This window comes from Lepisma saccharinum, chromosome 27 (genome assembly GCF_977018435.1).
Source record: "Lepisma saccharinum chromosome 27, izLepSacc3.1, whole genome shotgun sequence".
Taxonomy (NCBI): Eukaryota; Metazoa; Arthropoda; class Insecta; order Zygentoma; family Lepismatidae; genus Lepisma; species Lepisma saccharinum.
The window spans coordinates 47,715,109-47,730,963 of record NC_139255.1 but is presented as its reverse complement, the minus strand read 5'-3'; the positions used below and the strand labels follow the sequence as shown (position 1 = coordinate 47,730,963).

At 38.8% G+C, this 15,855-nt stretch overlaps 1 protein-coding gene across 1 annotated transcript in view; it reads left to right on the top strand.

Annotated features, from left to right (window-relative positions):
- LOC145980375 (5-oxoprolinase) overlaps nt 1-15,855 on the top strand; it is a 160,703-nt gene that overhangs the window by 8,301 nt on the left and 136,547 nt on the right. The window contains exons 2-3 of the mRNA XM_083113439.1: nt 10,556-10,747; nt 15,438-15,670. Coding sequence (XP_082969565.1) covers nt 10,556-10,747; nt 15,438-15,670 — 425 coding nt within the window. The remainder of the gene's footprint in view (nt 1-10,555; nt 10,748-15,437; nt 15,671-15,855) is intronic.

Sequence of the window (15,855 nt, the reverse complement as noted above, 5' to 3'; positions counted from 1 at the left end):
TTTCCACAAAATATCGCATTTTTCACTAATATGGAAGGGCATCTCAAACTTATCAGGTATCTAGGAAAAAGACAAAAAGCACTCTGATGTAGGTTAATGTTGAAAGTAAGGGTTCCCGTCCCGATTCAAACTTTGGGAAATGACTCCCTGACTTTTCGGGATCCCGAGTAGTCGAGAAATACCGAAAGTTATTTAAAAAAAAGTCTTTAATTCTTGACGTTTTCTGCATTTTAAGTGTCTGGAACTGAAATCGTTAGTTTTTATTCCAGAAATGTAAAAACAATCACTTAAGGTGTAAGTGACAAGTAGAATTCGAGATCTCCAGAGCTTCGGGAAATTTGGAAGATTTCCCGACTTGGTCAAGAATAGTAATTATTCCCCTTCCGAACGTTGGGATTTATATATTTTCTCATTCGACCCAAAACATTCGGTCCCGCACACCCTTAGTTGAAAGTATTGGCAGTGCTGAGATACATGTTCAAATCTAGGGTAGACAGTCATGGTCATACGAAAAAAAAAATGTTTGGGCGGAAAGAGGAGTCATGCCAGTGATGAGACTTGAATAACAGAAACAATAATAACTATTATCATGCAATAATAACTATTATAAACTAAAAAGCCAATTTTATTCCAGTTTTTTTATTTTATCCTGGGTGAGATTTTTCCTACTCAATCCACAAGATGAGTGAATATCTAGCACAACCATTTTTCATCATTTTTCTACATTTCATGCAGTTAGTGTAATGTAATTTTTACATACCTCATTTAGAAAAATGTTTGGAAGTTAGTGGGAAATTTTACTCATAAAGTTTATTTTGCTTGACTTCTCACATAAAAGACTAGATTTTTGGAATTTTTTAAACTGTGGAACCATTTGGACCAGGGCCGGATTAAGGTGGGTGCTATTGATGCTGCAGCATTAGGCCCAGATGAAAACAGACAGGAATATTCCAAAAGCTGAACAGTTTTTTTTTTTTTTTTTTTTTTTTGCTATATTAACCTGAAAATAAATCTTAGAATGAAATTTTGAGCCCCAATTTCGGACGCCTAGATGCAGCATTACTTATTATACAGTTACTATTATTCTTTGCGCTGTGACATAACTATAATGTCGTTGTGTTTATTGTTCGCCGAAGATTTCAAGCTTGAGGCCCAATTTCATCTTAATCCGGTGCTGATTTGGACTAAATAGTAAGTATGAAATAACATAGCACCCTCATGCTACAATTCCAGGGATTCTGAGTTTGAATCCCGACCTGTGTATGGGTGTTCTTCGAGTCTGTCCATTCATCAGTTTCATTATATCATCACTCATCTTCATCTTTGCTGAGGAAGCCAGCCTCGTTTATCCCCCACCACCACCCAATAATATTTATTTATGTTGTTAGTAAATGTAGGACTTTTATGTAGATACTGGCAGCTAAAATAGCCTTCATAAGTGTCAAAGTTTGCTCAAAAAATCAAAATAGGCAATGAAGCAAACTTTTGAACTAAGTTTTACATAATGCTGTAAAACTTTTAAGGCTCCCATTTAGCCATATGGTTTTAATGAGAGTGGTCCCAACCCCAATATTTTGGCATTGAACCAGCATCGTGAAGATAATTGAGGAGCTGCTTGTTAGAAGTAGATTTAGCATGAGGCAGTTCTACAGTGTATTGTAGCACTCGTTCTGACAATATCACTTTTCAGGAAGAAATGCAAGAGGTATCCCTCTGCTTGGCACCCAATCGTCATCCATTACTGCCAGGCAGCCTCGCTGGGTCCTCTGTGTCCTATCCACCGATCGGGGAAGTTGCTGCCAAGCCAATCCCACACAGGTGGTGGTGGAGCACTGTCTTGCATGAACCATTCTGGTCTTTCGCCTAGCAGGTGAAATTCCTGCATAAGCTGATCTCTCAACATTTTGAGATACATTTCTGCATTCACCTTTCCATGACAGAAGAATGATCCAATGATGTGGTCGTTCCAGATTCTGCACCACACCATGATGCTCTGTGCTCCTTGTTCTTTACTTCCATCGATCCAATGTGGGTTAGTGGGGAATCAGTATTCAGAGATTCTGTTTGTTCACTTCTCCTTTTACATAGGAATTTACTTCGAAGAAGAATGACACTTTTGTAGGGTGTATAGGGTGACCTTCCACGTAGTACACCCAATTGTCAACCTCACTTCCACGTAGTACACCCTGGACTGCATTTTGCAGATGAATGAGGCTCTGGCGACTGGCACTATGACCAGTATAATTTTGTGTGTGTTGTCCTGCTTTTTGTCCTTGTGTGTGCTGAGTGCTCCTTTACAGCCTCAGTTTTAACGAAAGTCAGAATATTTTAGTAACACGACGCTGCAATTATGCTATTTTAGTTAAGGTAAGGGGCTGGACTCCGTATAATGTGGCGGGTGCAAAATATCCTAAGGGCTGACACACCCAAAATTTTAAATTCAAATAACACTTTCGTGAGGAATCATCAAGGAACCACTCACACGTTTCCATCCTACAGTCCGTATCATCTTCAGACAGATAATACAAAACTGGGAGCTTACCTGTATGGATGGAAAAACCTCCATTTTGAGAATATCATGGTGTGTTTAATTCCTTACTTGGCCGACATAGGGCCTTTTTTGTGGGGGGGGGGGGACTGGCGTGGAACTTTGCTACAACTGCTACAAGAATTTCAGGGGGAGGGGGTGGATGAATGTCCAGATCACGGCAAATTTGCCAATCCTGTTGCTTTGAACTTCTCCTGCAATCGAGAGACCATACTTTGTCTCACACCTCTGCACTGATGACGTCTGTCAAATTCATCATCCACCACTCTCTGTGACCAACCCTCACTTCTGCACAGCAAAATGATCTCAATACGTTCAACCTGCGTCAGCATAATTCACCTGAAAACAAATAAGTGAAAGATTTTGTGATTTCGCGAGACTTATCGGACACCCTGTAGACAGAACGTTCAGGAAATTGTCTTTTTAAGTTACCACGAATCATGGAGTTTGGTACAGTTTTATGTTCACATAGTAGTACATCATCTGGAGTTGTTTGTTTACAAAACCTTTTACGTAATTCCCTGTCCTTGAGCGAAATATATATATCATAGTTGCAGCATTGAGATAACGTCAAGTTCAAAAGTGATGTTAGGGATCAGATATCGTGAAGCACCTTGAAACGGGAATGACTCAGCACTAATCACCTTTCGTTTTCAATTAGATCTGCTGCTAAGTGGCATATGTTTCTGAATAGAATATTATTCCTATCATGCCATATGTGTACGTGTAACAGCCAATCTTGTTATATTGTGTCACTGGCGTGTGGAAAACTTTTTAAGTCATATTTTCGCACAGATACGTCAATTGGCGGAGCGAGTACAGTTTAAGGATAGTGCCAACCTCCGTGACGGAGTGGTTAGCACTGCGCGCTACAACGCAGGAATCCCGGGTTTGAATCCCGCCCTCGGCAAGCGTGTTCTTTATGAAAGTCCCTTCATCAATTTCATATCCTCATGGTCGCGATTGGTCAATGTGGCAGAAAACCTACTCTAAGTAAAAAAATCAGTTCAATTTTAAGGATAGGGCTACGAGATGACCAAAAGGAAGAAAAGTGGGAAACACTGTCCAAGAATATAGCACTCATTTATCCACAGTAAATACTGTCCGTCCGCAGAAGACTAGATAGAGAGGACGAGTGTACAATCGATAGGGGAGTAGGCACAAACACGCACGAAACAACGCTGTAGGTTTCTGATAAGAACGTCACAAGAAGGTAGGGCGTTTGACTGCCAAGCGGGAGACCCGGGGTGGGTGTGTAAGGTCGGGATTTTTCCGTATTAGACTGTATAAACCGGCTCTGGGGTTCCCCTAGCCTCAAGTAAATGAGGGTAAAGGCGGCCGGAGCGTTGTGCTGATCACACAACCTCCAAAAATTGCCGAGATCGGGAATGTGTGTGTGCGCGGGGGGAAGCTAGTTTCTAGGGAGAACTTTACATTACATACATCAATATACAGTTGAGATGTACAGGGTGCGCATAAATTATTGGCAGATTTTGTAAGACGTTTTTTCACGAACAATGGACAGAAATACATGAGTTATCAGGATTTTAGAGATATTTGCAGTCTCACACAGACCTTAAACGCATTTGATGTATACCAAACGTGTGGCAGGACAGATACACAGTTGTACAGGGTGCGCCCAAATTATTGGTTGATTTTGTAAGACCATCTTTTCATGAACAATGAACAGAAATACGTGAGTCACCAGGATTTTAGGAATATTTGCAGTCTCACACAGACCCAAAATGCATTTGATGTACACCCAACGTATGGCAGGATAGATACACAGTTGTACAGGGTGCGCACAATTTATTGGTCGATTTTGTAAGACTTTTTTTCACTAACAATGAACAGAAATACATGAGTTACCAGGATTTTAGGAATATTTGCAGTCTCACACCCTAAATGCATTTGATGTACACCCAACGTGTGGCAGGACAGATACGCAGTTCTACAGGGTGCGCCCAAATTATTGGTAGATTTTGTAAGACTATCTTTTCATGAACAATGAACAGAAATACATGAGTTACCAAGATTTTAGGAATATTTGCAGTCTCACACAGACCCAAAATGCATTTGATGTACACCCAACGTATGGTAGGATAGAGGATAGATATACAGTTGTACATGGTGCGCACAATTTATTGGTCGATTTTGTAAGATTTTTTTTTCACTAACAATGAACAGAAATAGATGAGTTACCAGGATTTTAGGGATATTTGCAGCCTCACACAGACCATAAATGCATTTGATGTACACCCAACGTGTGGCAGGACAGATACGCAGTTCTACAGGGTGCGCCCAAATTATTGGTTGATTTTGTAAGACCATCTTTTCATGAACAATGAACAGAAATACGTGAGTCACCAGGGTTTTAGTAATATTTTCAGTCTCACACAGACCCAAAATGCATTTGATGTATACCCAACGTGTGGTTGTACAGTGTGCGCCCAAATTATTGATCGATTTTGTAAAACAATTTTACACGACAATGAACAGAAATACATGAGTTACCAGGATTTTAGGGATATTTGCAGCCTCACACAGACCCTAAATTCATTTGATGTACACCCAACGTGTGGCAGGACAGATACGCAGTTGTACAGGGTGCGCCTAAATTATTGGTAGATTTTGTAAAACAATTTTACACGAACAATGAACAGAAATACATGAGTTACCAAGGTTTTAGGTATATTTACAGCCTCACACAGACCCTAAATGCATTTGATGTACATCCAACGTGTGGTTGTACAGTGTGCGCCCAAATTATTGATCGATTTTGTAAAACAATTTTACACGACAATGAACAGAAATACATGAGTTACCAGGATTTTAGGGATATTTGCAGCCTCACACAGACCCTAAATTCATTTGATGTACACCCAACGTGTGGCAGGACAGATACGCAGTTGTACAGTGTGCGCCCAAATTATTGGTAGATTTTGTAAAACAATTTTACACGAACAATGAACAGAAATACGTGAGTTACCAAGATTTTAGGTATATTTGCAGCCTCACACAGACCCTAAATGCATTTGATGTACACCCAACGTGTGGCAGGAGAGATATGCAGTTGTACAGTGTGCGCCCAAATTATTGGTAGATTTTGTAAAACAATTTTACATGACAATGAACAGAAATACATGAGTTTCCAAGATTTAGGGATATTTGCAGCCTCACACAGACCCTAAATGCATTTGATGTACACCCAACGGGTGGCAGGACAGATACCGAGTTGTACAAGGTGTGCACAAATTATTGGTAGATTTTGTAATAATTTTTTCACGAACAATGAACAGAAATACATGAGTTACCAGGATTTTAGGGATATTTGCAGTCTCACACAGACCCTAGATGCATTTGATGTACACCCAACGTGCGGCAGGACAGATACCCAGTCGGTACCCCCATTCTCGCAAAATCATCCCAAGCATATCTTGAGTGACATTTTCGTTGGCAGTGCCGATTCACCTTCGAAATTCTGGCAGTGTCTGCAGAAGTGAGGCAAGTAAACATTGTCTTTGATGAAACCCCACATGAAGAAGTATACATTTAAATACACAGAAATGCACAGTTATTTTATTTTGTTAATGTCTGTTACACTCCTTGTTCAAGAAAAATCGTTCAGTCATGGCTCCCCAATGGCACAGTGACAACATAGTCGCCTTGTAATCAAGGATTCCTGGGTTCGATTCCCAGTAGAGACAAGTTACATAGGTGTTTGGATACAACTTAAATAGTAGGGCCAGGCACGATTAGACTATCTGTGCACAATTAAAAGGGTCGTTCAAGGTTGACCGGGACTTTTATTTCTAGACAGGAAATATACATGCATAGAAGCACCAAACTATGTCAGTTTTTCAAAGTATTCCCCCTGATCATCCAGACACCATTGCCGTCGTTGTGGAAGTTCCTTGATGCCTTTGGCGTAGAAAAAAGTAGGTTTGTGTCGTAACCACTGCAGGACAGCGTTCTTGAGTTCCTCATCTGTCTGGAAGTGTGTCTCGCCCAAATGCTCTTTAAGTGCCCCAAACAAGTGGAAATCACTGAGGCATAAATCTGGACTGTAAGGACTGTGTGGTAAAACCTCCCAGTGCACACTGGCCAGTGTTGTTTGAGTCAAATGGACCGTGTGGGGCCTGGCATTGTCATGGAGAAGAATGACGTGTTTCGACAACATTCCAGGTCTTTTCTTCCGAACAGCTCCACATACAGCACCGTGAAGCAGTGTTGAGTAATACTTGGCATTAATTGTGGCACCCTTCTCCACAAAATCCACATGGATAACACCTTTCATGTTCCAGAAGACTGTTCCCAAAATCTTACCGGCAGACAGCAGCGCTTTGCTTTTCTTGGGTGGAGGGGAACTTTTATGACACCATTCGTACACTCTTGCCCGTGACAGTGTTTGTTCACCATACTGTGCTTGCAGTCTACGCCAAATTTGAGCAGGTTTCACCTTCTCCTTCACGAGAAATTTCATTATACACCGCTGTTCCACAGCAACAGATACACTACTTGCCGCCATCTTTGTCTACACTACTGCGCATGCACCAAATGTGTCGCAAAGGATCATGGTTACTCGCAAGGAATCATGGTCTGTCCTGCCCTAGTAATGCAGCGCTACATTGATTCATTAATATTTTACGCACGAAAGTCCTGGTCAACCTTGAACGACCCTTGTAGAACTTAGAAAACAATATTTGACAATTGGGGCCATTTTAGGCCGGTGCCCTCACATCTTGCTTGGGTCTTAATATCTGTTGTATTAGCCGGGGGTGTGCATAATTTATTTGTTGACCGCTCCCTACCAGGTTCATGGAAGGCACGAGTTGGGAGATGAGTGATCGCTTTATTGTAGACATCCAATGGGCTATCGACATTTATTCATATCTTAATTATTATTTTTTTAATATTTTCACAATTTTACCTCGCTTTAAAAATCTTACTGTTTTCACTAAAACATACACAGTGAAACATGCGTTTCAGTTTGTTTTTAAAGTCAACTTTATACATAGAATAATCGGGACTAGACTTACAGTTTAGTTTACTCCTGGTGTCGTATCTCGCCTTGCTAACCACTCTGCCACGGAGGTAGTAGTAGCAAATATGTAAACGTGTTAAGGTGTTTTGTGTGTACGGAATAAACAAGAACGTTGTCTGCCCTGTGGAGCGACGATTTCGATATTTTCAGAACTCACCTTTGCTCAGTCCTGTTCAAAAGAAATTTTGCCGAGTCCAGAAACTCTTGAAATTGGCTGGTCTGTACCAATGAAGTGCTGCCATAAATTCGAACTGCCAAATCAGACTGACATTGTTTAGAGAAATGGCGTTAAACACAGTCTTGAAAAGAAGGGGGATTCAAACCAACATGAACCTACTCCCGGTTTCGAATCCGGGACCCGTTGATTACAAGGCAATATCATCGATAATGCCCGAAATATTCTTGCTTTATCCATGATCCAAACCTACGACCTCTGACTACATAATACTCTATTATAACCCAGTCATGGCACCAGAAAATAATTCAGTGGTGAGCCAGAGGAGCATGGAATATTTTCTTTGGGGGGGGGGGGGAGGGGGAACTATCCATAATGTGCACTACAGTGAGTGTTGCATCGAGGCCTTTTTGCTCGATCATCTAATAGTTCGCATGGATGACGCTAGATGGCTACGGACTGGAAAGTTTCTTCGCTCGAGCGAATAACGCTCGAAAATTCAAACGGTCGGTATACGCTCGAAGCCCTGTAGTTCATGTGTAACCGTGATTTTTCTGTAGTAGTGGGACCTCAAATATGGATCGTGAGGTGAAAGGTGCAGTGAAATTGAAACTGAAGTGAAAATAGTCATCATCTCCATGTTAAAATGTAGTTTAATCTGTCTATCTTACCAATACATAGCGATATATGATAATGATACATGGCACACTGAGAAAATATTCAAATAACCGTGATTTAATAAACTCAAACTTCCTCGTGAAGAACCTTCACACTTCACCTTCCACAGGACACGTTTACACGAAGTAACACCTAGCAAGGATACATCAAAATCCCTCCCCTACCTGTGATTGTGGAGTTAACAAACACCAAATCATCTCTAATTCCATTGCTCGTTTAGAAACAAGCATAGACACACTCTTTTTAACAGACTATGCAGAGCCAAGATACCTTTTCCTCTATCCCTACCCTCCCTGTTATCACCTCCTTCCCCTCGTACAATGTGGATGTTATATACTTTTGCCCGCCAGTGTGGTATTCAATTTTGAAATTTATGTGTATACAGGCTGTCTCATCAGTAATAGCGCAAACTGACACAGATGAGAGCACACGATAATAGAAGCAAAAAAGCCTCAGTAAACATGGCTCCACAAACGAGCCATTTTCGAGATAATTGGGAATGTGTGGTTAGAAGCCGTCACTATTTGCATTTTGTAAATACAGAGTGCTTTACTTCTAGCACATTCCGAGGTTTGCTCTTTGTTTACGAAACAGAACATTTCTGAGATGTGGCGTTGAAATCAAACAGGCTGGATACAATCAGTACAGAGAATAATGCTTGTGGCCTATTCTGAAATGAACCAGGGGTGTTCGAAAGCATTTTACCAACTAGGACGACGTTTACAAACAATGAAGTCAGTGGCGGCTTGTAATCTACACATTCGCGATTATCTTGAAAACGGCTCGTTTGCAGACCCATGTTTACTGAGACTTTTTTGATTCTATTATCGTGTACTTTCACCTGTGTCTGTTTGTGCTATTACTTTTGAGACACCCTGTATATGCAAGTTTTTGATCACAGCAACACGGAGAGAGAGGGAGAAAAAGATGGAAAGAAAAGTAAAAAGAAAAATCTCTCTCTCTTTTTCTCTGTCTCTACCTTCTTTCTTAGGTCTGGTGGTAGTGGTTGCAAGAAAATGGTCGGGGGGATGGGGGTCCTGGGTGGGTGGGTTTTCCAGAGAGAGAGAGAGAGAGAGAGAGAGAGAGAGAGAGAGAGAGAGAGAGAGAGGGGGGGATAAGAGAGCTTCTATCTTTCTTTCTCCCTCCATCTTCTCTTCTTGATCCCGGAGGCAGAAGTGTCTTGCTTCTTCTCTCCTCTTTATCCCCTCTTTCTTTCGAGAGAGAGAGAGAATAAGATCCTCTTTCTCTTACTCTTTCCCTTCTCTCTCTCTCTCTTCTTCTTGAGAGAGAGAGAGAGAGTATCGAAAAATGCTTTTCTTTTCTTCTCTCTCTCTTTCTCTCTCTCTCTCTCTCTCTCTCTCTCTATCTCTCTCTCTGTCTCTGTCTCTCTATCTCTCTCTCCTCCATCCCTCCCCGTTTTCCATGAGAGAAAGGAAGAGAGAGAGGGGAAAAGTATAGCAGAAGAGAAGTGGAAGGGTGGGATCGACTTTACTCCCTCCCCCCTCTCTCTCTCTTTTTCTCTCTATTTCTCTTTCTCTCTCTCCTGAAACAAATAAAGAGAGAGAGAGAGAATAACCTTTCTCTCTCTCTCTCTCTCTGAAGAAAAGAAAGGGGGATAGGAAGGGAGAAAAGAATAGAAAGAAAGAATAAAGGAAAGGAGAGATGGAAAGAAAACGAAGAGGGGAAAAACAAAAGGAAGAGGGAGAGAAGAAACTTCTTTCTTTATTTTAACTCTCTCTCTCCCGAAAAGAGAGGTACAATATCCTCTTCTTCTTCCTCTTCTCCTCTTTCTTCTTTCCACAGAGAAAGAAAGAAGGAGATAGAGAAAGAGAGAAGTCTAGAAAGGAAGGTGTAGACTTTGGTCCTTCCCAACCAGAGGCATTCGTACGTTTTCTTGGCCATTACCATGCAAGAATATTTCCTTTTCGGCCAATAGTACCAACTACGTACGGTCCGTACGTAGTGGTAGGCAAGATGTTAATATAAAGCACGATGTATTTAGTTTAGTTATGTGCTTCTTTTTGTTAACAAGACTTCAACATTGAAATATAAAATAACAATAGTTTTCAATCTAACATCGAGTGAATTTTACATTTTTTCTTTGTTGCAGGAAACTGGTACAAGAATGCCACAGTCGGAACCAATAGATACTTCACATATAGACTGGATTCGGATGGGCACCACAGTAGCAACAAATGCACTTCTGGAAAGAAAAGGAGAAAGAATGGCATTAGTTATTACAAAAGGCTTCAAGGACCTATTACACATTGGAAATCAAGCCAGGCCTAAAATATTTGATTTGGTAAAATTTCAGTTTTATTTATGTACTCAAATATGAAGGGCTCGGGTGTAAAACATGGTAAGTGACAAAAGGCAGGTGTCGAGATATTAAAAGTTGATGTTTGAAAAAAATCTGAGTTTCAAATTTCAGTTGTATCATACAAACATGATATTTCATCGAATTATTTTATTTCTGTAGTGCTACGTGTGATTTATTTGAGGGTTGTTCAAGAAATTGTTGTAGTTACCATGCTTTACATGCAACGATATTATCAAAATGAGTGATCAGAGACTGCTTTATTCAAGCTGACTTATTATGTCAGTTCAATAATATTTTGACAGACTTTATAGCAGCCATAACAATTTGTAATACAAAAATGAAAGCCTTTTATAATAATAATTTTATTCAATAAACAATAACCTGAGCTACTTGCTGTAATAACTTTTTGTTTTCCTATGACTGAAATGAACACCATTAGAAAGGTATATTTCTTAGTTTTATTACGTTAGTATTTTAAAAAAATAAGTACTGAATGGTTGTGATTAAAAAAAAACTTCCTTATCTCTATATGGAGATCAATATTCGTTAAAAATGTTTTTATGTGAGCGATTTTCCAGCTTCACATATCTACCTCACATACACACAGAGGCTGTATTTATTACCTCAGCATGCCAAGTTGAATGTGATTTACAAGCCTCTCTTGATACAGAGTTGTGTTACGTAGACTATCCAAATTGCATACAATGGCAATATTAGATTGTTGTGATTCAATAAGCAATTTATACATAATGTTTAAATCTCTATCTTCAAGACAACAATTGCCGGCCCCCATGGCAGAGTAGTTAGCACCCCCTACGATGCCAGGGGTCCTGGTTTCGAATCCCAGCCTGGGCATGGATATTTGTGAATGTCCGTTCATCAGTTTCATCATATTATCACTCATCCCCATCTTCGTAAATTAGCCAAAAGTGGCAGAAAAAGCGAAGAAAAGTAAAGCAAATCAATAAAGACATCAATTATGCCCTCCTAGCATCCTGTTATATTTTGCCTTAACTTGACATATTTGTAAAGAATGATTTCAAATGTACATAGGACTTATGTTTTTAATAGTTTTCACTGAAATTTAGCTCTTATGGATTAAAATAGTTATAATTTCGAACCAAGAAGAATGCATATTTGCGATATCAACAATAAAATAATTTGCTTTCTTGAAAGTAGCAAATATCATAAATACGAAAGTTAATTAAATTGCAAATAAATTGCAAATAGGTAATTAGGTCCACCATAAAAATGTCATAACTTTTAAAATGCTCATTACCGATTTATGAAAGAAATATTTAATAAAGAAACTAAACAGTTCCTAATAATTGATACGATTCAGATCATATTACATATTCCTCAAGTGTAAAGCATGGTATCTTAAAGCAGCCTTAAATGCACATACCCAATTGAAAATCAATTGAATTTCTATGTGACTACAGTTATTTATATCTAGTAGAAGAAAAGTATATGCTTCTCAACTAGATTGCCGTTCACATCCAGGTATGAGAGTAAAATTATTTTCAAAACTGCCAATATGAGCACTTCTGAATGTAAACAATAGATACCATGTTTTACATGAAATAGATTGTACCTGGCCATCCACAGTTTTAGTCGGATCTGCATTGGCAACCTCTTCGTTGTCCTCATTCTTTTTTGGTGGTATATATTCCAGGTCTTTATGTGAATCATATACACTTTCTAACACAGTCTCATCTTCATTGTGGTCTCAATATTCAGGAACTTTATGAGAGACGTTGCAATTCAGTAACAGCAGTTTCGCCGCCATCTTTGCTACTTACCATACTTTACATGAATCAACTGGTAGATACAATAACTTTCAACATGTCTAGCTCTGTCATCTGTTGATGAAACGAAACACTTCGAGTACGATTCGACTCCATTTACAATGGACTACATGATGCACTTTGTAACTCTAAAATGACCAAAATGTCACTTACCATGTTTTACACCCGAGCCCTTCATATGTAATGCTCACTGTGATTTTTGAAACATTGAAATTATGGATAGGTCAGTTTATACAGTACTCTATTGGTGTCGACTTATATATAGCCATCAGTGCATCGGTAAGATTACTGATAATTTTATCGATCTGATGTATTGTTAAATATATTATAATTTAGTGCAATAATCTGCCATTTTGTTATAATATTTATGGATATAAACATTACAGGATTTTAATTTTTAATATTTATTTGTCCGGCTAAATTCGTGCCACCTGCCTCTGTTAGACGTGGGGACATAAGTGGAGAGTTGATGGCTTAATTGTAGTAATAATTAATTTTTGGTTGTTTATTGAACCATTCAGGTTTTTCAATGACCATTTGAAATTTTATATCAGATGGGTAGAATATCTGTTATAGTTATCGGTAATTTTTATATCGGTATCAGCCAAAATTTAATATCGGCCCTTCCTTCATTGAAACCAAAGAACCAATTAGCAGATTAGGCATGTTAACTGTCTTTTTGACGAAACTTGAAAACCTGAATATTAACAATTGTGTTCAAAGCCTTTCTGCCTGCATCCTACTACGATTTCACAAGGATCGGACAACCCGTTTTTGATTTACAGAATTTCAAAGAGAGAAAGAAAAGGCAATTTTTTGTTCTCAGCGCAATGAAAAATAGAAGGCATACTAAAAAAATTGGTTAACATAGATTAACGTAGAACTGAATAAGCTAAATTTTGATGTAACTTTTTTATGTAGGTTTACTGGTTAATTTTTAATTGGAGTTCAAAATCGAGTATGTATAACTTTTAATTCGATAGTAATGTTCTTGTCTTCCCTCCCTGTCTCCTGCTGGAACTGACGCTCATTGAACATTGCCACAAGAATAGAAACCACTTTAATAGTAACATTTACAGTATTATTTTGTAATAATAACATTTATTTATTTAGCAAAAGATCCTTAACAGAACCAATAGTTCCAATTACAAAGGATCATATTAAAAATATTTATAATAAAGATTAAATATACATTTTAAAAATTACAAAACTGCAAAACTACAAAACAACAGAATTACAATATTACAAAATACAAAGCAAAAGATAAAAAAAAAGATAAAAGATAAAATGAACCAAAAATGAAATTGTTGACTGCTAAACAGAAAACCTTACCAAGAGTACTATCTTTTTAGAATTAATTAGCTGTACTATCCCTCACCATTTTGAAATACATGGTGGTTATACATTATTGAGTGCATTTTTTACATGAATTTAAAAGCCAACACATAAGTGAAGCAACCTTTCTTTTGTTGCAGACGTTAGGGCAGCTGTAAGAGTTTGTGTCAACATAAACCAAACATACATGGCACCGTTGTGGCAAGGGACAGAACCTTAGGAGTAAGATGGCTGCCATTCAAGAGAGAGCCATTTTCTTTCTTTGGTTTCATGAAATTAAATCTGCGACATTCATTCATTCATTCATTCATTGTTTTCTGCCTAATTGGCAGGTTTTTCACTGCAATTTCCAGCTTTCCCTATTCTCTGCCTTACACTTCGTAATAGAATACAACCCAGTTAATTTAATATCATCCATAAGCTGATATCTCTTTCTTCCACGGACTTTTCCTCCTTCAACCAATCCCTCCAAGGCATCCCTTAGGAGGCAGTTCCTTCTTAGACAGTGTCCTAACCAGTTTCTTTTCCTCTTCTTGATGGTCTCCAGTATAGATCTTTTTCCACAAACTCTTTTCAGTACGGCTTTGTTTCTTACCTTGTCCGTCCATTTTACACGCTCCATTTTTCGCCATGTCCACATTTCAAAAGCTTCGAGTCTTCTCAACGTCCAGGTTTCTGCACCATATAGTGCTACACTCCACACAAAATATTTCACTAATCTCTTGCTAAGACCTATGTCCATGGGTCCACAAAAAAAAACATTTTTTCTTCTATTGAAAGCTTCTTTTGCTATTGAGATTCTCATTTTCACTTATTGTTTCCAGCTCATGTCACTGCTTATAGTGCATCCGAGGTACTTGAAGCTATCCACTTGCTGGATTTTTTCACTGTTTGGTTTCACATTAATATTCCTTGGTTTCCGTCCTATAACCATTGCTTTTGTCTTATTTACATTAATCTTCATCCCGTACTGCTGACAGCTGCTGTTTAACTCTTCTAACATATAACGTCACTATATTCTTTCTTTGGGGGTTTGTCAAACATAGGGTGTACACAACAAAAGTTAGTCACATTGATGAATTTAAAAGACAAATCATTAAAGTCATTGAAGGAACAACTGCCCAAATGCTGCATAACGTATAGTGCAATATTGTCTGGATATTTTATGTGCCGCACATGGAGCTCGTGTGGAAGTTATTTTGAAGGAGGTTAAATGTTGTAGGCATTGCAAACAAAACTGTTCAGCACGGTCTATTAAAAACAAGAAACTCGTCGTCGCCTTGTGATCAAAGGTTCGATACATGGTGGAGGCACATTGCACAGTTGTTCAGATCGGACTTTAAGCTGTAGGTCCATCCCTGATTAGCCTAACTGCATAAAGTGGACTTAAAACATTAATGTAAAAATAACAAAAAAATGAAATATGGGTACTTTATTTTGTTATTTTTTCTTACTTGAAGAAATGTGCTTGATAATTTATAACCACCCTGTATATATTTGTATTTAAGTATTGATTATTGCTTTTACAGCAAATTAGAAGTCCAGAAGTCTTGTATGAAAAAGTGATTGAAGTGGATGAACGTGTTGTCACGTCTCAGCCAGACTGCCAGTTGAAACATAGTTGGAGAGAAGTTACTGGAAACACGAAGGAGAAGTTGTTGGTTTCTAAAGAACTGGATATCGAATTATTAGAGTCTGAACTTGCCTCATTAAGAAAAACTGGCATCGAGAGTCTTGCTGTGGTCCTCATGCATTCGTACACGTATGTATTTTTCTTTCTTACTTACGGCTGGAGTGTAGGAAACTCAGTTCCTCATCGTATAAGCTCACCGAACAAAAAATAGTCACCCCCTGGAGACATCACTCTAATACCGAGTAACACCGCCTCTGGCCCTGATAACCGCCTCGATTTGGCGAGGTAAGGAGTCCACAAGGTTCTGCAGGTAT